The sequence below is a fragment of the Ilyonectria robusta genome (assembly GCF_021365365.1).
Source record: "Ilyonectria robusta strain PMI_751 chromosome Unknown BGZ61scaffold_88, whole genome shotgun sequence".
NCBI lineage: Eukaryota > Fungi > Ascomycota > Sordariomycetes > Hypocreales > Nectriaceae > Ilyonectria > Ilyonectria robusta.
Genome location: NW_025764522.1, coordinates 21,007 through 44,056, shown reverse-complemented (window position 1 = coordinate 44,056; position 23,050 = coordinate 21,007). Strand labels below are relative to the sequence as shown.

At 50.0% G+C, this 23,050-nt stretch overlaps 9 protein-coding genes across 9 annotated transcripts; 4 read left to right on the top strand and 5 right to left on the bottom strand.

Moving 5' to 3' along the window:
• Positions 1 to 112: 112 nt before the first annotated feature.
• Positions 113 to 1,970, bottom strand: BGZ61DRAFT_375337 (alpha-glucosides permease MPH2/3; the record flags this gene model as incomplete). Its single annotated transcript, XM_046242397.1, has 5 exons — positions 113 to 301; positions 357 to 748; positions 803 to 1,140; positions 1,194 to 1,675; positions 1,749 to 1,970. The coding sequence occupies 5 exons, from the start codon at positions 1,968 to 1,970 to the stop codon at positions 113 to 115; spliced, it is 1,623 nt and encodes a 540-aa protein (XP_046093565.1).
• A 657-nt stretch (positions 1,971 to 2,627) lies between these two features.
• BGZ61DRAFT_576784 (uncharacterized protein) lies at positions 2,628 to 3,934 on the bottom strand (the record flags this gene model as incomplete). The annotated part of the gene is made up of 2 exons (XM_046256231.1): positions 2,628 to 3,215; positions 3,476 to 3,934. 2 exons carry the CDS (start codon positions 3,932 to 3,934, stop codon positions 2,664 to 2,666), a joined length of 1,011 nt encoding a protein of 336 aa, XP_046093564.1. The 3' UTR covers positions 2,628 to 2,663.
• Positions 3,935 to 4,596: 662 nt separating this feature from the next.
• On the top strand, positions 4,597 to 4,788 carry BGZ61DRAFT_375391 (uncharacterized protein; the record flags this gene model as incomplete). The annotated part of the gene is made up of 1 exon (XM_046242402.1): positions 4,597 to 4,788. A coding segment is annotated over one exon (192 nt), but the record flags the coding sequence as incomplete, so codon positions are not given.
• A 1,191-nt stretch (positions 4,789 to 5,979) lies between these two features.
• BGZ61DRAFT_500959 (uncharacterized protein) lies at positions 5,980 to 7,486 on the bottom strand (the record flags this gene model as incomplete). Its single annotated transcript, XM_046251636.1, has 2 exons — positions 5,980 to 7,104; positions 7,172 to 7,486. 2 exons carry the CDS (start codon positions 7,484 to 7,486, stop codon positions 5,980 to 5,982), a joined length of 1,440 nt encoding a protein of 479 aa, XP_046093562.1.
• A 1,242-nt stretch (positions 7,487 to 8,728) lies between these two features.
• BGZ61DRAFT_500958 (MFS hexose transporter) lies at positions 8,729 to 10,419 on the top strand (the record flags this gene model as incomplete). Its single annotated transcript, XM_046251635.1, has 3 exons — positions 8,729 to 9,039; positions 9,095 to 9,299; positions 9,358 to 10,419. 3 exons carry the CDS (start codon positions 8,729 to 8,731, stop codon positions 10,417 to 10,419), a joined length of 1,578 nt encoding a protein of 525 aa, XP_046093561.1.
• A 2,125-nt stretch (positions 10,420 to 12,544) lies between these two features.
• On the bottom strand, positions 12,545 to 14,284 carry BGZ61DRAFT_231366 (uncharacterized protein). The gene is made up of 2 exons (XM_046238223.1): positions 13,779 to 14,284; positions 12,545 to 13,727 (listed from the first exon to the last, which is right to left on the bottom strand). Exons 1-2 carry the CDS (start codon positions 13,878 to 13,880, stop codon positions 12,774 to 12,776), a joined length of 1,056 nt encoding a protein of 351 aa, XP_046093560.1. The 5' UTR covers positions 13,881 to 14,284; the 3' UTR covers positions 12,545 to 12,773.
• A 547-nt stretch (positions 14,285 to 14,831) lies between these two features.
• Positions 14,832 to 15,766, top strand: BGZ61DRAFT_576782 (carnitinyl-CoA dehydratase; the record flags this gene model as incomplete). Its single annotated transcript, XM_046256230.1, has 1 exon — positions 14,832 to 15,766. Exon 1 carries the CDS (start codon positions 14,942 to 14,944, stop codon positions 15,764 to 15,766), a length of 825 nt encoding a protein of 274 aa, XP_046093559.1. The 5' UTR covers positions 14,832 to 14,941.
• Positions 15,767 to 16,086: 320 nt separating this feature from the next.
• Positions 16,087 to 19,934, bottom strand: BGZ61DRAFT_542053 (3-isopropylmalate dehydratase large subunit 2; the record flags this gene model as incomplete). The annotated part of the gene is made up of 10 exons (XM_046255130.1): positions 16,087 to 16,269; positions 17,105 to 17,367; positions 17,464 to 17,641; positions 17,701 to 18,008; positions 18,133 to 18,673; positions 18,744 to 18,775; positions 18,827 to 19,286; positions 19,337 to 19,479; positions 19,597 to 19,758; positions 19,853 to 19,934. The coding sequence occupies 10 exons, from the start codon at positions 19,932 to 19,934 to the stop codon at positions 16,087 to 16,089; spliced, it is 2,352 nt and encodes a 783-aa protein (XP_046093558.1).
• Positions 19,935 to 20,259: 325 nt separating this feature from the next.
• On the top strand, positions 20,260 to 23,032 carry BGZ61DRAFT_500954 (uncharacterized protein; the record flags this gene model as incomplete). Its single annotated transcript, XM_046251634.1, has 8 exons — positions 20,260 to 20,429; positions 20,480 to 20,606; positions 20,667 to 21,436; positions 21,489 to 21,964; positions 22,018 to 22,337; positions 22,418 to 22,713; positions 22,765 to 22,887; positions 22,996 to 23,032. 8 exons carry the CDS (start codon positions 20,260 to 20,262, stop codon positions 23,030 to 23,032), a joined length of 2,319 nt encoding a protein of 772 aa, XP_046093557.1.
• Positions 23,033 to 23,050: the final 18 nt, after the last annotated feature.

The window sequence follows — 23,050 nt, the reverse complement described above, 5'->3', positions numbered from 1 at the left end:
TGACTAGCTGTAGACGATGACAAGAAGGGGTAAAGCCGCCCCTCTTTGCACGACAATGGCAACCGACTCTTATACACAGCAACGCCGTTTCTTTACCAGACGACATGCCCATCTACTCATCATCGTTGATATCAATCACAGTCTCCTTCCACTTGCGAGCCGGGATCTTGCGCTTGAACATAATGTCGATCTCACGGTAGGAGCGATTCTTCATCTCCGGTAGCCAGATGAACGCCATGACTGTGCAGATAAGACCAGTTGCACCCCAGACGTAGCCGCACTTGCCGCCCATGTTTCCGTACTGTTTTTATGTCAGCATCCGTCACTCTAGCAATATGGTGTCAAAGCAGTCTTACCTCGGGGTTCAGCATGTAGCTTGCCATGAAGATACAAGGAATGTTCATGATGTAATAGGAACCGCGACCGATACCAGTTGTCAGCGGCCTCAGGCGAATGGCGGAGGTTTCTCCGATGATGACCCATGACGCAGGAGCCGGGCCGAGGGTGAACAGGACGGAGACGATGAGACCAAGCGAGGCCTGGGCAAGAGAGGCAGAAGTCGACGATCCAACAGAGCCTGCGATGCCGAGAGCAATAAGGAAAACGACGTTGATGGCCGAACCCCAGACGTAGATTGTCCGGCGGCCGAGGTATGTTGTGAGGATCCAAGACAACATGACCATGACAGTTTGCAGGGCGGAAGTGATAAGACCCAAGGCGAATGCTGTGTTCGTCTTGATACCGGCCTCTATATGTTGTGTTAGTCTATGTATTTGTGTCAGGAGGACGAAGGGCACTTTACGTTTGAAGAAATAAACAGCCTGGTTGGCAATAAGGTTACCAGTGAGGTTTTGCGCCGCATATACACCACAAACAATAAGGGTGCGGTAGAGGTCAGTACCCTTAAAAAGTTCCAGTATACTGGGCTCCTTTTCGGACTTCTCAAGCTCAATAGTACGACGCATCATAGCAACAGTCTCGCTCGCGTTCTCGATGACCGATGAGCGTCCTAGCCGGCCCACCGCGTGAACTGCATCATCAAGACGCCCCTTTCGAACCAGCCACCAAGGTGATTCCGGTGCGCAGAAGATGAGGATAGCAAGAGGTGTAGGAAACATCCACTGCAGCGCAATAGGAATTCTGGGGTACAGATATAAGCAAAGCCTTGTATAGTAGAGCGGGGGGGTACAAACCTATATGCGTCCTCGGAATCATATTCATTATAGACGTAAGTAATGGCCCCTACAATAATAGCACCGATAGCCCAGAACATTTGCAGCATCTGGGTGGCGGGTGCTCTCAGCTGGATCGGCACAATCTCGCTGCAGTATGCTGGCGCATTGGCAATAAAGATACCCCATGGAATACCCTCAAGAAGCTGGGCGAGCAACATGATAGAAAGCGACTTGGCAAAGTAGAAGATGAAGATGAAGGCATTAAGCAGCATGAGACCGGAGATGGTCGCCCAACGGTATCCAATGGCGCTGGTGAGAGGGCCGGCGAGGACGACGCCAATAAGAGCGCCGAGTGGCCCGCCCACCTGGAGGGCCGACTGCCACTTGCTTTCAATAATAAATTCGGAAGGATCAGCTGGGTTTGGGATGCCGTATTGTCTTTCGAACATGGGGACTGCGATGAAGTTGCCCGCGAGGAAGACACAGTACGACTCCATAATCTTGCGACGAGGTTAGTTGCAAGTCTATGATTCGAGAGCAACTTGGACACAAAGGTGGGAGGGAGTAGCTCACGATTGTGCAGGACATGGTGAAAGCCCACAGGCTGGCCATGGGGTAAGCCCGAACAGCTTCCAGCACGCCCATTTTGAGTTCGGCGTTCTCTGCCTCAATCGCGTCGGCCTTGTAGTCGGCGGCGCGCGCCTTCTCATCGAGATCGGCGGCATGGTCGATGGGGTTGGCCCCCTCAACCTCGAGGAGGCTGCTGGGCGACTTTGACGTGACAGGTTCACTCATGTTGCCTGGTCGATACTGGAAAAGGGAAGAGTGTGAAAGAGCAATGGATCACCAGAGAGAGCCAGGAGGACGAGCGGGAGGGGGGGTGTAACCTTATAACGGTTCACGCATCTCGCATGACTGCAGCCGTTCAACCGGGTTTCGTGTCCATCGTTGAGGCGTGCGTATCATCGATCCTGGCTATACAGGGAGCTGTACAGGGAGGCGGGCAGGAGGCCTTGCCTTAGACGCGCCTATCACAGGTCCCAGCTCTCCAAGGAGGATGTCAGGAGGATATCAGGACGAACCGGCCCAATCGCATCCTGGAGCGCGAGGCTGGCCCCCAGGTTATCGCCAGCTTCCCCGTACGGAGTAACTACCCCGCAGTCACCCCGGAGCGGGTCAAGTTCTATTCAGGCGCTTCTCCGGCGGTACCTAGTCGATAGCCCCATGTAATGTTACATCCCGGTCGGCCCTCATTCCCCCGATTCCCCAGGTTTCTCGACCTTTGCCACCCCGACAGCGTCGCGCTCGAGATTGCAATGGGCCGAGAGATGAGAAGGTAGGAGGCAGGAACATGCGACGCAATCAACGTCGACGGCGCGTTGCTATTCTCATTCCATGTGGCTGCTTTATCCGTCCCTTGCTTCTGCTCTCGGGCTATTTCCCGGCCTATTCCCCGGACTGGCTGTGCTCAGAGAGCTCAAAAGACTCCTAAGCGCCAGTGGAAGGTTTGGGTTCCACTTTCACGCCATGCCATTCGTGGAAGACATTCTCCGCGTCGTACTTGCGCTGGAGCTCGCGCAGCCTTTGGACGTGGTCGCCGAAAGCGTCTTCGGGTGACATCGACTCGTGCTCCAGGTTGAGATAAAACGGTACAGGATCGCCTGGGGCTCGCTTGCCGTCGTAGCCGCAAGTGGTGGTCATATAATCAGACAACTCGCGCTTGAAGACGCGAACTTCACCATCACGAGACGCGACGTCGTACATGAGGCCCATGACGCCCAGGTAGTGCTCGCCGCCGTTGGCGAAGGCGGTTGCCTCATGCGGAGTGGCCCGAATGGCGGCCGCGGGGAAGAACTCGAAGGCGAGGATTGGTTTTGTCATGTCGTTGTGAGAGGTGATGAAGTCAAGGAACCGTCGTCGCCCGGTCTCGACAGTGATTTCGGCGTCGAGCGGCATCAGCATGCTACAGGAGCGCATCAGCTTGCGTCCCGGTCCTTCGAATATTGAGTTGAAGAGCGTATTGGTCGTTGGATATGACATCTGCCAGTCAAATTAGCAATAGGGCTGAGTCCTAGCAAGGGTGCCAAGAATTGCTCTGCCTCGGCGGCGCATATGCGAAGACGACGATGCAGTTGTGGTCAATCTCGCCCCGGTTGTGGGACTCGTTTGCGAAAGTCCACGAGTTCTGGCACCTTGTCAATGTGAATAACAGGGGCCCGCCCCAAATATCGCCTTTTGGATGTGCCCGTGATGGATGTAAATCGGATGACGATGCCGAACTAGGCTTCTGCCCCTCGCACTCCCCAAAATAGATGGGGCTTTTGGATCTCAGACATCTCGGCAATAGACCCGTCGGCTAGAATTATCTCGACTGAGACGAGGCTGTCAACAGTAAGCCCGTGACGCGCAGACAAGAAGCCATGGCCGCCGCCAAGAACCAGTCCGCCCACGCCTGTTTGGTTACTGTTTGGTTGCAAAGCCCGCCGACAGTGGCCAGTCTGTGTACAGCGAGCGCTGAGTTGATGCCCCTGAACACGCAGCCTCCCTCGTAGGTTACTGTTCGAGCTTCCGCGTCCACGCTGACTTTCCGCATGCGCGTCAGGCCCATCCACCATCCCGCCAGCCAATGATGAAGCCCCGCTGGTGAAATGTCCACCGCCGCGAGCTGTTAGTAAGATATTGTGGGCAGTCGCAAACCGGATCGCAGCTGATACCTCTTCTGCGCTGGTCACCCTTACTGCGACCGCCTGGAGATGCATATTATTAGCGCCCCTTCTGTACCCGGGGCAACTGACGTCTGATGCTTACCGCTGGCTTCTCAGAGCTGTCGCTCTATCGCTTTAGACTCTCTTGACATTTGCTGTGCTATTGCACTACCCATTTAGCAGATATTCAATATGCCGTCTTTCACTGGGTGGGTATTACTACATAACCATCCTCAATCAACAACAAGCCAAGACTAGTTTGCTACTGGCTCATCCTGCCCAACATTCTCCTTTCTCAACATTAATAACGTCAATATCAATAGGGTGTGAAATACCCGTGGGCTTTTTGCAATAGGTAACCTATGGGTATTTATTTTACTTCTATAGTATAGTCTGATAACCTATAGGTATTTATAAGTAATTTTAAAATACCTAGAGTGAGTAATAGATAAAATGAGATGGTAAATTTTAATTAAAAAGCTTAATAAAAAAATTTTAAATAGAAAAAAAATTAATATCCTATAATTCATAGGCAACTTTGGGTAATTCTTAGTATAGGGTAATTTTTCTTATCTCTACGTAGAAAGCTTATCGTATAGGTACCCATAGAGACCCATAATCCAACTCTTCAACACCTATCCCCCTAGTCGCCACGCACGACCTTCAGCGACCCTATAGGTATTATAGTAGGGTGCGGCAAGTATACCGCAGGTTAGTACGGAATCCCTGCACTCTGCCACGATACAGAGATACAGTTACACACAGTTACATCAGCCGGAAATCCCATAAAGCTCAACCTATCCATCAAATACATAGTAAAAGGCATTAATAAGAAGCTAATAATAGACTCCGCGGTTCGGACTTACATCAGTAAAGATAGTAAGATTAAGAAGGTAGAAGATCGGTAGGTCGCAAATGTGCCGGAGCGGCCTACTCAGGAGTTTCAATCTTATACTCTTAGAAGTATTCTAGTATACAGATAGCAAAGGGGGGAAGACTGGTTATAGTAGGGTATTTATATACCTACTTAGTAGTGGATATTTTAGATAAGTCTATGTCTTACTTTAATATTATATACAGAGGGAATCTCAATGAGTATCTACTAATTTCAGGCAGCTAGTGAGGTGTCTGAACGGGATGCTGATTCTATTATATATTAAATATCCGAAGAACGAAGGCGAATATATTCAAATAGAAGCCAGGAGAGAAGGTAAGAAGGAATAGTTGTAATGGATTTCTGGAAGCGAGGCAGTATTCGTGTTGGGGCGGAGAGGAGATAAGAAGGAATGTTATCGCGTCACTCCATTTGAGGACGGGGGTAAGATGGCTATATAGGTATACATCTTGTAATTGAACCCCGTAGTATGCCGCATTCTCCTTTTCGTTGCCCAATTCAGCTGGTGTATCCTTGCAAGTCTGATAACTCTGTGCCACGAGATAATCTTCACATGCGACCTTGTTTCATTCTTCGCTGGTTCTTTACATGGACCAACAATTATGAACAAGATAGCCTCGTAGAACAGTAAGGGTATCTGAGGTCTTGCAGCCCTTTATGAGACAGTCTTACATGATTTCTCTCCTGTGCTTCTATTATGGATCTAGACCGTTACAGCTTTACTACGCCGCGCTAAAACGCGGCCATTCTTAACATTTGCCTCTAGCCCAGATACAAGCGGAAAGAGTGACGCATATGTGCTTGTAGCCCATAAATATACCGGAGAGTACCGAATACATTTCATCTTACAGTAACATAACCTGACAACCGATACAGCAGATAGCATCTTATTATATCCCCGGAATAAAAGAATAGGTGCGTTACCAAACCATCATTTGCCTACCAAGCATCTTCGCCTCTTCAATAAACCATTCATATTGAGTAAATCGGGTGATTTTAGTGGAATACCTGGGAGGTTTAGGCTTCTGAGCTGGATTGGTTCCCTCACACTTGCCGTGGGTTAGTGACTTAGACGAATGATCTATTAATTGCATCGACTATCTTACTTCCTTTTAAGTTTAGCTCTCTGAGTTCACGGACGCTCTAGAGGATATTTACTAGGTAAGTGACGAGAAACTATCTGATCAGAGGCATGTGATGGGTTCTATTGTCTAACTGTCTGAATTAGAACCCGTCTGTAGGTCGTTAACTGTGGCGTGCCATTGTCCTTGACTTCCAAAATAACATGTAGCACCTGGCCACGCTTCAGTGGTCTCCATGTCTTGAATTCGACACAGGCTTTATCAGCGGATGGGAGCTGTATTTCGACCTTTGAACCTTCCGAGTTCAGAGTTTTAATCTCAACTTTTGCAGTCCATTTGTGTGCACTCCAGACATCGATACTTGGCTCGTCATATTGAAACCATTGAAATGAGAGTCTGTCACCGTCGGGATCATAAGACTTGCTGGCATCAAGTGTTAACGAGCTGCCTGCTTCAGCCTCGATCTGCAACGGCTCGGGGCTAAAGTCATCATGCAACGCCACGACAGGATGATGGTTGGCTTTGGAGAAATCATCCGTCATAGACCACTGGATTCTCGCGGCAAAATCGTTCTGGTATGAATCTCTCCAGCGCCAGATGGTCGCCTGGTTAGACTTGTACATCCTCCTATCCTTTCCCTCAACTCTATCGGCTGAATCTCCGTAATGCTTCACGCGATCACTTGGGTCCGTCTTTGCGTATCGACCACCCCAGGACCCGAAATTGGGGTGCTCGCGAGCACCGAGGCCGTTCTGGACCAGGTACAGGAAGGTTGGCGTGTCGCCCTCAAAGACGAATTCCGGATCTGGGTATGTCGCACCTAGAGGACCGATCTGGATATTGTCCTTCACCCATTGCTTGCTTATCTTAGTACCGTCCGGTCCTCCCTCGTCAAAGCTGTAATGGGCTTCCCCTGAGATGCCAGCCCAGGTTGCTAGTCCATATTGGTTCCACGCGTGGATTGACGATATGTAAAAGAGATCTGGGAATTCCGACCTGATCCACGACCCGGTGTCGTCTTGGTCTGAGATGGCATATACTCGTATTTTTGCCCTCAACGTTGCTGCGGTGGCAGGGTCAAATTCTTGCCGAATCTTGTAGAGAACCTGAGCCAACACGTTCGTACCTCCCCAGCAGAGCACCCAGAGTGGTTCTGCAAGCGGCGGAGATGCTTCGATCCTCTCTTTCAATAGCTTCCCACCTTCGCTAAGAGGTATACCGTCGCCTACTGCTTTCATGCCGTACGTCTGCGTAAGGCACATCGTTCGTTAGCTTAGATGGTTCGTCCCGCCGGCACATAAGGAGTAGTCTCACCGGAGCCCCAGGTCGAATCAAATTTCTCATTTCTTCTGCTGGCGGATATCTGAATGATGGGTGCACATGCGCATTCATATTAGTCAATGCTGCAGCATAGCCGTCGACAATCTTGTGCATGTCTTCAGGACACGTTTTGTCTTGGAGCCATATCGAGGTCGTCGGCACCAGACCCTCTGTGATGAATTGATTTGCATAGGTCAGGTATCGAACTAGAGACTCGGCATCATCTGGTTCATTTGAGATATCCGAGAGAACGAAGACCCGTGGCTTGGTTGTGAACTGCTGGAGCCTGTCTTTTGGTGAAGGCGTCATCTTGTCTTTTCAACGGCTTAACGGGTTTTCCCTACAACCAGCACATCGGCGACTCACAATTCCTTCGGCAACGAGAGCCATTTATGATGGAGACTAGCTTTAGTTGAGAGGTCTTTCATGCAACACGATTATGCCACTAGACGAGTCCGTCCTCACTTGTATGCACTCATGGCCACATATTGTTGGTGTCAAGATTAATAAGGGCAAAGATCGGCATTGGACTGTGCTAGTGGGGGTTAATATCTCTTAATTGGTACCCTGGGAGCGCTACGACATTCTTCATTCAGAGATCCACCATCCTGGAAGGCTGAACGAAAAAAAACTCATCCTCCGACCAGGGCGGGGAGCCTCCGCTTGCCAAGCGTAGCTATCGAAATGTTTCGCGGTCTGTGCAGTCTAAAGAGCAATTGAATTGAAGCTGCTAGGGTCACTGGAGCCCTGGACCGACCTTTTTAGCAGTTCCAAGTGCCGCTGCATAATGCAGTTACGACAGACAGGAGTGCTCTCGGGAATGCAAACAAGCACATGGCTCCTTTGTCTGAGATACAAAGTGCACTTGAGTCACGAGCAGGGATTCGGTCCAAACAGAGAGCACCAAATGGGTACATTCAACCCACCAAATTTATACGGTGATAGAAATTCCAGCATTTCCGTGATCTACATAGAATGACGTGGCATTCTCGGCAGCCATATCGTGACTGGACTCTCTTGGCTGGATTGCAACAGCAGCTACTCGGAATCCATAATACTGCACAAAATAAGTTGTACAGTGAATTGAGCGGGGACGATTTCACAGGTGCTTAAATTACGCTATGTACCTCTGCCTTGAAATGGGACTATATGGGGCTCGGTACTGAAGTGTACGAACCATAACCTGGCCTGATCCGCCATGCCCCCACTCGTCAGGGTGGGATTGAATCATACTTTGTCTTGCAGCCCTAGACGACGGCGATCAACCCCAGAAAGGAGGATCCCCACCAACCCCGTATAACGCGACACATTGACGGTTGGTCAATCAATACACCCGAGAATGGCAACTTTATCCCCTTAGAACTAGCCATAGCACCCCGCTTCAACGAATTTGCGGAGAAGTCTCATTTACCCCAGAGTGGAATGAGACTCCGAGCCTGAGCATTACATAAACTGTACATAGTCGCCATGACAATTCCCTCTTGCTGGAGATTCAAAGCTGCTTCATTTGACTGAAGCATATCGGGAAACAATCAAGGAACTCCTCGCAACATGGATCTCGAAAAGAAACCCTCCACAGCTGAGCAGGCTGAAAAAGTCACCAATGACAAAGAGCTAGCTCAAATCGGCAATCAAGAAGAGCACAGTATTGGGAAGCGTGAGTCTTTCCGCCGCTATCCTAAGGCGTGTGCCTGGGCACTCTTTGCTATCTGGTATGTTTTGCTCGTCAGCTTCGAGAACCAGGCATCTGGCAATATCCTCGGTATTCCGCGTTTCCGGGAAGATTTCGGATATCTTCATGATGGGAAATATGTTCTACATGCAAACTGGCAGTCAGCTTTCAGCGGTGCCCCCATGGCATCGTAAGTAGAGTCGTGATCCATTCGCGGTTTGGCTCAAATTAACAGATAAAATCAGTGCCATCATCGGTTGTTTGGGTGGAGGATACCTTGCCGACAAATTCGGGCGAAAGCCGGTCCTTATCAGCACACTTGTTGTGAGCTATGCTGCCATTACCATGGAATTTGTTGCAACGACCAATGAACTTTTTTTCGGCGGCAAGTTCCTCAACGGATTTGGCACCGGTTGTATTGCGACCGTGTGCGTGAGTTACATTGGAGAAGTGAGTCCCCTTTGTCGTTCAACGTACTTCCGGCTATGACATACTCATCTGGTAATAGATTGCCCCATTGGCCTTCCGAGGCATTTTCACCTGCTTGGTCGGCTTTTCCTATACCCTCGGACCCCTTGTCTCGGCCTTGATCGTGAAGTATACTGGCACTCTGCCCGACCGATGGGCCTACCGCTCCGTGTTCTGTGCCCAGTTTGGGTTCGCCGCTGTTGCCACTCCCTTTGTGCTCACCATGCCCGAGTCTCCCTGGTGGCTAATGTCCAAAGATCGCGCTGAGGCAGCCCTTCATAGCCTCAACCGACTTGGTTACCGCGAAGGGGAAGGACATGTTCGATTGTCGGTCATTCAGCAGACGCTGGAGAAGATCAAGGCCGAAACCGAGGGTGTCACGTATCTGGAATGCTTCCGAGCCACCAATCTGCGCCGAACTTGCATTAGCGTTGCGCCAAAGTGCATGCAGGCTTTCTCCGGTATCACGTTTGCCGCCAGCTATGCAACCTACTACATGCAGCTTGCAGGCTATAGCACCGAGAAGAGTTTCACGCTCCAGATTATTCAGCAGGTTGTCTCAATGATCGGCAGCGTCATGTCCTGGTATCTTGTTGACCGAATCGGACGGCGAAATCTGACGTTTTACGGACTTCTTAGCTTGACTGTCATTCTGTTGGTGATGGGAGGCTGTGCTACTGCCACCACGAACCCGATGGCAATTGAAGCGACAGTTGCATTCATACTGCTTTATTGCTGGATGTACAACGTGTCCATCGGTGCCGTCGCATTTACGGTTCTTGCAGAGGTATCGACTTCACGACTCCGTGCCAAGACGGTTGGTATTGGTTTGGCTGTTGTCAATGGCCTCAACATGATGTGGAGTTTTGTGCTCCCATACCTCTTCAACCCTGATAAGGCGAATCTTGGAGCCAAGGTTGCTTTTATTTTCGGCGGATGCAGCGTTCTATCTCTGGTCTATTTGTGGTTTGAGCTTCCAGAGACAGCAGGTCGAACTTATGAGGAGTTGGACGAAATGTTTATGAAGAAGATACCGGCTCGGCAGTTTAAGGCCTATAAGACGGAGACCGAGCATAGTCAAGATATTAAGGAAATCGACTAAAATGGGGCTAGAATCTAAGGTCAACCTAGTATATCAAAGAAATCTAGGTCTATAAAATAGAACGATGAAACATAAGACAGTCGAATAACAATACAATACGACCTTCCTGCGATGAGGGAACCTAATATTTGAATTTACTGCATTTTGTTTGTGCACGTCACAGATACCAAGGCTCAAGTTTGTGTTTCAAAATGCTTTTTTTTTCAATCTGCCGGAATCCTGCCTCAGCTCTTCGCCCTATTCCATCCTTGATGGTTCCTGTCTCAAGGTTGTTACTGGCAAACAGCAAGTCCATTAACTGCAGACAGGAGGGCTGAAGTCAAGAGGGTTTAAATTGAAGCTTAAGGTAAACACTAATGTGTCAGGGCTTGGTGCACTTCCAGGGGTGTGACATGTTGATCTCGTGAGGTCAGATTGTCCACAAACGTAAGCTCCCTCCCGCATGAGAGTTAAAATTGCGGTGAATGTTGCTAGGAAATAGCTACCTGTGATAAGCACGGCATGACGGGTCTGGACGACGCAGTGATACTCAAGTGCATGATACCTAGCCAACATTCGTGACAGAATAAGGGACTTCTCTCAAAGTTACTAGCTGATCTAAATGGACGCAGTATCAGCCTCCAAGTCCCTCTTTCAATCTAAAATTGCAGCGCATTGCTTCAGGCCTCATTCCTTAACCCACCGGACATGGACTATCGATGCCTAAGGTGACTTGTCGCATTCTGTCTTTACTAACTCATCAGACCAAGAGTGGAATGCACACTTTAACAGGAGGGGCCTATGAGTGGCGCGTGTAAGTAATGCATGTTATGTATCATGTCTTAGTTCTTATACATGGTTGGTAGGCTGCTTGACTGTGTGCGCAAGTTGCGGCTTCTAAAGAGGTCAAAATCGCAGTGCTGGTGTTGAGCACTCTGCAGGGCGTCGGCATGAGTACGATAGGATGCCTAATTTCAGTCGGATGCAATCTGAGGTTGAGGATATTGCAGATTAGTCCTGTGCCGAGCCAAAATTGTGTCAGACAGACTGATGTTACATTTCGGGATGTCACATTTCGGGGTCATCCTGAGACGCATGATAACCTCATTTCCGGCTTTCCTAGACAACGCAACTTTCCTCTCTTTCTCAGACCACATCGCCGGCCCTGTGACCACAATCCCGGTCCCCGGGACCCACGGGGCCCCGGCCCCTGTGCGGCGGCGACGGACTGCCGCCTCCGGCAGCAGCCGTCTTCATCATGTATAAAAGACGGGCTCTAGGCCCGTCCCTTAGCTAGAAATCAAGAGAATCTATCGTCACTAAGCTGTCTTAACCAATCCATCTTGTCTAATAAATTGCAGTGCAGTATTCCCACTGCGTCATTGCGTACCTGAACATCGCGAGGATGCATTGATATTTTGGCGTCCCGATGCCACACACCATAGCCGTGATTGCTGCCAAGAGGCCTTTCACCCTCGTTTGGAGGGAGTTTGACGTGTGGTCGCTAGCAGGAAAAATGTTGCGCGTTGTGCCATCTCCGTTACATAATTCGGATTTGAGAAGAAGAAAATGAAAGGGAGAGTGGAACCCGCTGGCCTGTTTTGCAATATCATCGAGTCCTTCTAGTATAATTTTTCTGCTTGAGAATCAGTCCCGGTAGAATGGGTAGTGCCATCGCCACTTGAAGACGCAGACTCTACTCTCACAGGGAGAGATTAATCGGAGCGCCCGATTTTGATGAAAGACGCTTCGTCTGACATAGTCGCCTTAGCGAGGAGAATGATTAACACCCGGCCGTTCGGGCTAGTGATGGCGGTAGAGATCGCTGTACCCAGTTCTGCTATTTTAGGGAAAACTGCCGATACTTGGCCATCCGAGTTATTGATAGTAATATAAGAGAGTTATCAGCCTTAATCGCTATATTATGTCAATACCTCGCCTTAAGGGCTGGTGATTATAACAGGGACTAATGAGAGTGAGTCGGCAAACGTTGACGAGGTTGTGAGGGACTTGCTAGAAGACACAGACAACTGAAGTCCAAGTTCTTCAATCTATACAGGTAGAAGGATATTGATGCTTCCATCGTTTACAAAACTACTCCTACCGAAGGAAGTATGTTGATCACTCGAAGTTGACCACAACTCAAGGCGCCTTCAAGGACTATCAATAACTCCGTTTTCAAATATTCATATGGTTTCTACCCATAAGACAGTAAAGTTTAGAAGAGAATTTAAAGTTGCAAAGTCCACCACTTGAGATTATTACATCCTAATGAAGCTCCCCCCATCAGGTGAATGACTCTCCAGCATCGCCACCAACAACAATTGCCTAATTACCTCAGTAAGATGCCGCCAGCACAAGAAGCAAGGTAAATCTTAGATGGTTTGAACAATCTCAACCACACCAAAGCCTGTCTTCTGACCCATAAAGGAGCCTTTGGCCACAATTCCACCCTCGTAGGCAATATCGGTGGCAGATCTATTCCCATACATTTCCTGCTCAGGGCGCATGGAGGAAATTGACAAGTAGTCCCCATTTGAGAACTTCAGGTCCCACTGCAGCGGATACGTGATGTTGGAGTCGGGAGAAGTCCAGGTCTTATCCTTGGATGAGTCGAAATCGATAGTAAGGATTTCCAAACCCGTCTTCGTGCGCACCGTGGCGAATCTCCAGTTACCAGGGGATGGCTCATTCGAGTCGATTGCCCAGACGCTAGCCTTAATTTCCGATTTAGGGAAGTTGAGTTCAAACCAGGTCCAGTTACCGAGAGGCGCACCGTGGGAGAATTGGCGATCGTACCAGGTAAACGAGTTGGCCGGGTCGATGGTCAAGACCTTCTCGTCCAAAGTCAACGTACCGGTGGTTCGACAACTCGGAAGCGCCCACTCAGTCGTGTTCCCCGTGCCCCAGTTCCAAGTGCCTCCGCCATTATTGACCAGTACTTGGGTTGTAGCTTCGAAAGTGAGGTTGAAGCCGAAATCAGGACGTTCCCCCCATGCCTGTATTTTGGAAACGCTATCATCCGTGAGGGCCTTGAAACCGAAGCTAGGGTAATCGATCGATAGCCTTTTGTCCGGGCCGGCAAAAGATTCAGGCGTCGGAACGTAGCCCAGATAGACCCAGAACCGAGACGGGTCCGTGATGTCGAGGATGGAATATCTCGCGGTGATGTCAGGGTCCTCAACTCCGAGGTAAGACAACAGAGCGTGCGAGACAATCAAATACTGGTGCTTGTCGGATGCGGTCAGGAAGGTGGTCGTCCAGTACGACGTCCCGAGCGCACTGGAAAACTGCGACTCAGTGAAGTTCAACAGATGTGGCATTTTGGGCTGTCTCTTAGATTAGCCTAGCTTTCCACTCCGCCGAGGGGTGATACTGACATCTGTGAACGATTTGGCATTGTCTGGCTTGATGATGAGCTTAGTAGCTTCGCAGAGAGCGGCCGAGAGCGCCAAAAGGCCGAGATGAAGCATTTTAACCATGATGGCTAAGTAGGACAATAGTATCGATGAAGGGTGCGATGGAAAAGATTGATGAGTGAAGAGTATCGCTGCCCGTTTGTTTTAGTTTCTAGAAGCAGGAAGGAGGACACTTATATAAGAGAATAGACACCGCACGCAGATACGCTAATCGATTCAACAGTCCATTCCCTCTTATGCCACTTTGATGATTTCGTGCACTCGGGGTGATGCTCAAGGCCGAAAGCCGTCGGTCGCGTTTGCCAAATCTCCCGGCCTTGGGTCCACATCGGCAAATACCTTCTCCAGCTCGCCCGCATGTGGAGAGATGCGGCTCCTCCCTGACAACCTCAGCCCACACACGCATGAACATACGCCTGGTATTGGGGGTGGAGAGGGGGCTCTGTACCCTTCCATGTATAAAATATTCTGATATGACATGAGATGACCCAGGAATCCACGATGCCGTCAAGGTTGCGTGGGCTGATTTCACAAATTGCGCGTAGCTCGGATCACTATAGGCCCCGCGCTAGCAAAGAACCGCTAGCGAATACGCCGTATTAGCTAAAGTGAACTAATAAAGTATAATTGAAATGTTGACGCAAGTTACTGGAGCACGAGCTAGCTGTTGACATGCTATCGCCGTTGAGATTTAAGTCTGTCAAGTTTGGGAATGCGGATTAAGCCTCCGTTCTGTTTGGACCCAGCGAAGTCCGGTGTCCCGGATCCATCAGCTTCCATGAAGCCAATTGGACCTGTTTACCCTAGACAGGGTTTGACAGCGAGGATGACCAGCCCCCCGCACTGACAAAGTTACCTCGGTACCTCGTGTAGTGATGGGCGACGACGCAATGCAGAAGTACCCCCCGGCTATGTTCAATACCTACCATGCAGTCGGTTGATCGTTGGGCCGGCTCTCACATGTGTCAACTTTCTATACGATCTAAGGCAAGCTATCATCATCTCCAACACATCGTTTCTGCATCATTTTGCCAGCTCTGAACCTATACCAAATCAGCCCTCCAGACATACTCTGAATACACCTTGGATCTCTTTCCCTTATCAAGCACCAACAAGTAGGAGCCATGGATTCAGAGAAAGACGAAGTGCTGTTCGAGACAACGACTGAGGGCATAACGATAATCTCAATCAACAGGCCACACAAAAGAAACGCGGTCAATCCAAGGACGGCACAGAAGCTCTACGATGCCGTATTGGCATTCGAAAACGACCCGAAGCAAAAGATTGGGATTCTGACTGGAGTCGGCGGCACCTTTTGCGCAGGCGCCGATCTGCATGAGGTTGCGCAGATGGCCAATTCCTCCGACTATAATAGTCACATGGTCCCCGTCGACGGGCGCAATATCGGACCTATGGGTCCCTCACGATTGCAAATCAGAAAACCATTCATATGTGCCGTCGCTGGATACGCGGTGGCCGGCGGCTTGGAGCTGAGCCTCCTCGGCGACTTGCGCATCATGGAAGAGGATGCCGTGTTTGGCGTCTTCTGTCGGCGCTGGGGTGTTCCATTGATCGACGGAGGCACAGTGCGCCTTCAAGCCATTATTGGCTTGGGTAGAGCTCTCGATATCATCTTGACAGGTCGCCCTGTGTACGCTCAAGAAGCACTGGCTATGGGTTTGGCAACCCGCGTCGTGCCGAAGGGGAGAGCACTTGATGAGGCTATCCGGCTCGCCAATCAGCTGCTTGCTTTCCCAGAAAACTGCATGAACTTGGATAGAAATTCTTGTTATTATAGTGCCTACAACGCGACTTCCTTTGAAGATGCAATGCGCCAAGAATACAATTCTGGTGTCAAGACAGTCGAAGCCGAGGGCATCAAGGGTGCTGCAACGTTTAGCAAAGGTGCGGGGCGTCACGGTTCTTTTGAACGCGTAAACAAGCTTTGAAGGCTACAAAAAGTCTTGGATGACCCTTCATTTGACATGATCACTTCAGCTCGATACTGATTAGCATTTCTTTTTAGTCTTCGTCAATTGAGAGAGTCCTGGTAGCTACATTCGCCCACGATTGATCGCATGTGACCGCGCATAAAATATAGAATATGGGAGTGATGACTGGCAAAAGAATGATAAAGTAGTAATCTATTAGAGCTCTTCGACTCGGTATTTGGGGTACCTTCATCGACAAGATTGGAGTCAAGCTCGGCTTGACACCAACCCACGTCAAGGATGGCCAATATCGCATGGGTCGCTTGACACAGAGTCTCTCAAAGACGATCTCTTACACCCGTCAGGCGAGCGAAGCGGACTAGTGCGTGACGCATAAGAGCGGCACCACCGCTTTGGGGAGCGGAGCTGAAGAAGACAACGCGTATCTCATTATAGTGCAGCTTCTTGACATAGGTCAGTATGGTCTCCCAAGTGGCAGGGCCACAAATGTCCTTGTAGTGCTGTAGGGTAGTCAGATAGTGCGGATCCTCGACCCAGCAGGGCTTGTAAACTCAGTTACCGTCAGATGCTGACTTCCCTCCCAAGAAGAATGAGAGGTTTCGTATCTTTGTTCGTGAGCATTTCAGCATCCCTTCCAGTTGCATTGTCCACTTTGTGCATCTGAATAGAAAACGTTCGACTGTCTCGGATGCTTGGCCACATTCGCACGTGTCCGATTCCAGTGCATCGATCTTGTGCAGAAACCTGTTTAGTCTTGCTACTCTAGTGTGGAGCTGGACTAATACATTTGATTTTTTCTTTGTCAGAAAGTTATATATAGTACGTGTATGGTTACCAGGCAGTGCCGTATCTATCTGCTTCGAGTATTTCCCGAACCTTTCTGGTAGTGGTCTTATTTGACGTTGCTTGGTTATCACTAGTCTTATCCTGGCAGACTTTGCTTGATATGGTGGCTTATATGGTCTATATCCTCTTTCGGTGGCCTTCCGGGCTGCTGCTTTTGCTTTTAGTCTCAATACAAAGTCTTCTTCCCCGACTGGAGCAGCCCACATCATCCGGAGAGAGTTGCCCTCGTTTTCAACACGCTGGATATGGTTATAGATATGCCAAATGGTCCGTTAGCTAGACTGTTGTTGCAGCCGGCGTATGAATTATTACCTCAGGGGCTATAATAGAAAGGTAAAAATGGTACTTTAATATTAAAACAATATTTTCTAACAAGAAACAGAGTGTGCAGACAGCCACCTACCATGTTATATCATCTGCTTGCTGTACTTCCACTTGTTGCACCTTCTTTATCCTAACACTCTTATCCCTCGTTATAACGTTATAAACCTTTGTACCATACTGGTTAAAGGCTTTGATAATGCCACCGCGTCTCGTGAGAGCCTTTTCTATATCGGTTAACTCAAACGGGAACCGTTCACCACTAATAGTCAACTCATTGAGGCTGAAATCAATATGGATAGATTCTCCAGTCTGTGCCTTGTCGTAAAAGCAAGGATCTGTCATAGTGAAGCCCCATAGCCCTAATGAGGGCTGGTTGCGACTGTATATGAAAGCGAATGACTCAGCAATGACACATTGGACTCCGATTCCTATCGCGACTATTAGATAGATAGGCTTCATCTTAGGGCGTAATAGTACGACATCGTTTTGTCTGCGTGAAGAAAGTGCTAACAGATGGCACGAACCTAGCAATGCCTGGACAGCCTCCTGTCGACTGGATCCGCATCCAAACGCCTTTCCAGCGACGACAACCCTGTGTCCTTCCTGGACAAGCTGTCGGAACTCGGGGTTCGTAAATTTGAGGCAGTGTCGGCCCAGCTCCTCTTCATCCTTTGACGAAAGCGCAAATTGCGCCGGGGCAAGCTTCATATCGGACATGTCAGTGTCATCCTATCCAAGGTAAAGAGAACGTCGCAACCCACCGCATCCGTATCAACAAAATCACCAAGCCTGTATATCTTGCTGTTGATGGTGGCTTTAGCAGTAGTGCCGGTGGGCTCCTCATGAACATCCCCCGCGAGGGATTCTTCTCCTGTCGTCTCGCCTGTGTCGAAAGGCGGCTCAACCCAATGTGGCTCAGGCGGAACTTGATCACCCAACGATCCTTTGCCCTTGACTTGGTCCCATTGTTCATCTGCGATACTGCTCACTAACTCTTGAGGGGAGGTTATCGTCATGCTGAAGGACGATGCTGCGACCGCAGCGGCAGATGCCAGATGGCCAATGGCACCTAGAAGTAGATGTCAGCTCTAAATTCTTGCTCTCCAGAACATGTGTCATTTATATAACCAAGTATGATCTGTTTGACCCTCATTTAATAGAAATCGATACAATTTCAAGATGACAAAACTTACCCCTGCCCATGCGGTTTTCAAAATTTCGGTTTTGACTGCTCAGCCAAACCTCACCAGGTGCTGCCATATCAGCACCCATACCCACGCAATAGCTGCACCCGGGTATGCCAATAGTGAAACCTGCATTCTCATAGACCTCAGCAAGTCCGGTCTGTCGGAGAAAGTCAGCGATGGGACGGCTCCCCGGGACCACACGTCGCTGTCCGTGGGCAACGGATTTCCAGCCTTTTTCGAGTCCAGCGCGGAGAACGAGAGCGCCTAGAACGAGGTCTTCTTCAGCTGTTGTGCATGCGCCGATGAACACGCCATCCAGCTGAGACCCAGCCATGTCGGAGATGCAGACTACGTCATCTGGGCTTGGATACCGCGCAATGGTTGTCTCGACTTGGGAGAGGTCAATGGTGTGCGAAGAGGAATATGAGCAACCTGGGTCGGCTTTGAAGAAGAAAGAATCGGACTTGTGACGGAGAGTCTTTCGAGACTGGATAAACTGCTCGCTTATACCATCAGGAGCAAATATTCCCGTTATTCCTCCAAACTCCTGCAGTAGAGTGAGAAATGGTCTTGAAGAGACGGTCAAGATGTCAGGGCTAAAATAGACCACCACGTACCGTTATCATATTGGCGATGGCAAACCGAGCATCTGCGCTCAGTCAAGCACATCCTGGGCCAGTGTACTCGACGATACGAGAACTAGCAACGGTATTGCGCTTGAGCACCTTGAGTATATGAAGAATGATGTCCTTACCGCCAATCCCTCGTCGAGCTTTGGAGACGAGTCGAATCTCGACAACCTCTGGCACCTTGAACCAAATTTCACCCGTCACCAACGCCATGGTAACCTCGGCGGCACCCAGGCCAATGGCCAAGCATCCATCTGCGCCGGCGCTGCACGTGTGTGAGTCCGAGCCGATGACGAGCTGGCCGGGCTGTACCCGCTCGCGGTGGAACTCTGTGTGCATGATGGTGTAGTTGCTGCCTTGGAACTGCGTCAACTTGAACTTTTTTCGGGCCATGTCCATCTCGTCAACTAGCTCTCGCACCAGGGGCTTGTCCATTAGGCGAGGGTCGACGACGTGGTCACCAGCCAGCCAGAAGCGGTCGTTACGGAAGATGCCTGGATCTCCCATTTTCTGATATACCTTGAGCATATTCTACGTTTTGTTAATTTCAATAGTCGTTTGTACGTCAGTGTTGGACTTACGTGCCAGCTGGCCTCGCTAGACAGAACCCAGTCCACGGAGACGAGGATTGCTTCGCCAGGACGCACCCAGCCCTTCTGCGACACATCGTGAAAAGCAAAGATCTTTTCCGTCACATTCATAAGGGGACGGTCGATGGGTTTGACTGCAAGAGGAGCCAGGGGTTTACGTGATCGGTCAGCTGAATTGAGCGACTCAAGCCCTTGTTGTCGCACCAGTACTTGTCAAGAGAGAAGCAAAGAAATGCATTCGCTTGACTTACATGCAGAGGCCAGTAAGAGCAGTTCACCCTCATCAGCCGGAGAATCTCGATCCGCTGACATACCCATACCGCCATAGTCTGGAGAGGCTGTCGCGATGCGGAGAACTTCTCTCAGTACGCCAGCCTCCCTCTCGAAGCCATCTTGGCTTATATGCTCTGCAACTACAGACAAGACTTTGAGCGGCAACTGATAGGATTAGATACTGGCGGATCGGTATTAGTTTAGACGTAATCCAAGGTACCTATGACAACCTACCTAGCAATTTATCGCTAAACTGCAGGTGACGAATCGTCCTCAGAAGCACAAGTAACTGAGCCGTAAAGCCACTGGCGGCCATCGTAGAAGTCCGAAGTTGTGGTGTGATGGCAAAGGTAGCGCCTGGTTCGTTGACGATCTGAAGGACGTGACAAGGCGTTTAGATTGGCTTGACAAGGACTACAAGATCAGGCAATCCTCCAATAGCCAACTATTTAAGTCGATCCAGGTCTAGACCAGCCTAATTCTAGCACCTTGCGAACCTTGGCACTCGGCTTTGGTGGCTTCTTCCCCGCATACTATGCCCATTCCGTGGCGCCGGCCTGCGTGTATAAAGATGGGGAAAGCCCCGCTGCGAATATTCCGAAATTTCCGAAGACTTCTTCCTTTCATCTCTCTTCTCGATCATGTCTCTCCTCGACCGCAGATCAAGCGCCGGTGAACCGTCAGACCCGAAAATCCCGGACCTTGGCCTCGGTGTACGGGCGTACAAGGCTTGCGCTGCATGCCGGTCGCGAAAAGTCCGATGTATCGTTGAGGATAGAGCGGCTGGTGCAAGTTGTGTCCAGTGTCTGAAGTAAGGCCCCCGGTCAGTACTGTTTGGCTCTTGCTGACTGTCAGCTTTAGAGATAGCCGAGACTGTGTCTTTGGTGCCAAGAAACGCTCCTACGATACGAGTGCTCGAACGAGAAAAGCTCAGGAGAAGCGAGCCCGGCTTCAAGTCCCAGAAACAGCTCCAACGGCCGAGAATCTGGTTCGTGCCACCCTACCCCCTCCTTGATTCGTATGTGACGTTGACTTTTCAACCCTCAAGGCTCATGAACATTTCAATGTTCGAAGCTCTGCAGATGCGCTCTTGTTCCTGTCGGACGCCGCTGCGAGACATGGCGATGACGCTGAACCGCCCAGAGGCCACGGCGAGCCGGCCCAACAGCACTCAGTCGCCTCAGTCGCTTCCGATAATAGACATGAGAGTGGAATACCGGTGTTAGTTGACATGGAACAGGAGCAGACCATGCTAGAACCACCGGTCTCACCATGTGAAAACCCCGATATCCAAGATAAAATAGCAACCTTCCGCTGCCACCTATTCTGGGAGAATATTGTTACTCCCAACGAAGCATTGGCCTACATTTGCTTCTTCTTCAGAGATCTCTATCCCTTCTTCCCCTTCATACCAGACGCCTACTACACATGCCTTACTGGATCTAACCCCGACCTACAGGTAATGCGCTCTCTATTCGAGGAGGATGACATACTTCTAGGATGTCTCATCACTGTTTCTAGCCGCTACTATCACCTGCCCAAGCATACCGTCGGCGGATACGAGAGAAGCTGCGAGGTCCACAATACCAGTTGGTTGTGGACAAAACGTCAGGTGGCCAGGGTAGTCTTTGAGGGGGTCAGGCCAAAGTCCCCTCTGTCAGTTGTCGAGACTCTATTGATGCTGGCTGAGTGGCTACCGAAGCCTATACACGCCTTTGTCGAGAACAACAACACGCAGGGCAGTCGGTGCGCATCATATGGTCAACGGGCCGGCGAGTTAATCCTCCAGCCTGCGTTCCGTACAGACCAGGTTTCTTGGTGAATCCTCCACTCGATGCTAATGGGATCCTGGCTTACACCGCTCTCCCAGGTCCTACGTGGGTAATGCGTTCCTTCTTCTGCGATCCCTACCCCCAAGCCGAAGGATATGCCCTATCCTCAAGACCTCATGTCGATACCTAACCATCTTGTTCGGGTGTCTCATCATGTCCCAGTCACTTGCTCGTCGCTTAGGTCGCCCGGCCTTGATGAGCTTCGACGACGTAGACCTCACTCAGGTCAGCCAGGCTTTCCACGATCGCAACATCAGACTTCACGGACCACAAAACGGCCACGAGGCTATACCAAATCTGAGCCTCGGTGTCTCGGATCAGTTTCACAGCGCTTTTGTTGGGCTCATGAAGCTTCTAGCCCACACCCAGGATGTCCTACACCCACCGACAGGAGATGGCATTGTTGAGCCAAAAGCGGAAGCTTTACAGACAAGCCAACGCCTGTTGGCACTATTGCAGCACTTTGACATGATGAATCAAAACTGGAAGACGCAGTATGCCAGTCTATGGGACTGTAAGAGACCTTACATTCCAGCTCGCCTTCCCCCATGATCTGAACTGTCCTAGCAAGCGCCCCTGGCATGTCCGAGTTTTCAAGGGCCATGCTAAAGATTGACTTTGAGTATCTCCGCCTCTACGAGTTCTCTATGAGCCTGGGCACGTATCTTAAGCTCGCAGAAGGAGGAAAAGACACGACATCTCTTTCCGGTCGAAGCTCCATCGAGCAGCAAGACAACGACTGGGAATTCCCACCAACGTCCCTTGCGTACTACATAGAGCAGGCCATCGACGCAGCAGGATTGCTTCTTCGTTTGATGCTACATTTCCACTCACCAATGGGCAAGAACACCCTGCGATACGCCAGTTCTAGGCATTACATGAAGATTGTATTTGCTTCTGTTTTTCTGATCCAGGTAAGAAGCTGTCGCTGATATGATAAAGAGTCTCTTGTATCGACACAACCCAGGTCCTTAGATCCGGGATTCCGAGCATATCCTATCAAACGGCTTTGATTGCCACACTTAGGGATACTGTAGCTGTTCTCGAAAGGTGCAGCATAGATGCCGCGCACCCAGCGCTCCGATACGCTATTCTACTTCGAGGTCTAATGATGGACCTCGAGCCATCGAGGTCGCCTGAAGCATCTTCTTTGATCTCTCTTACAATTGGCTCGAGAGTGTCTCGGAGTATGATACCAGACGAATTCAACTGGAACGGGTCATATCCACTTGACAACACTGCGAACACCATCTCCAACCAAACGTACCAACTTCTCTCTCCTTCAGTCCCAGGCTCTGCTAATGAGACTCACAGTGGAACCCAGACGGATTTCCCCAATAGCATTCCCTTATCAAGTGCGGGAGTTTCCCAGTGGCTATCCTCGACCGGGTATAATGAAGGCAACCAGTGGACTGGATTTGATAGCTCGATTATCGAGTGGGAGGATTCTATGGCGCAGTTGGATACCGATACGTTCCTTCAGTCACTCATGGGAGTTGGTATCTTCCCCACGATATAGTTTTATGTAATGATTGGAGTTGTTAGAATGGGTCAATCCAATGGCTGCCATATCAACTTCTAGATAGCTGTGGGGCAGGAG

What these genes read in the sequence shown, in the direction of transcription:
- BGZ61DRAFT_231366 (XM_046238223.1), bottom strand. Translation starts at nt 13,880, where the DNA reads ATGGTTAAAATGCTTCATCTCGGCCTTTTGGCGCTCTCGGCCGCTCTC. An exon ending in ATGCCAAATCGTTCACAGAT is followed by an intron (nt 13,728 to 13,778) that starts GTCAGTATCACC and finishes TCTAAGAGACAG; the next exon opens with CCCAAAATGCCACATCTGTT.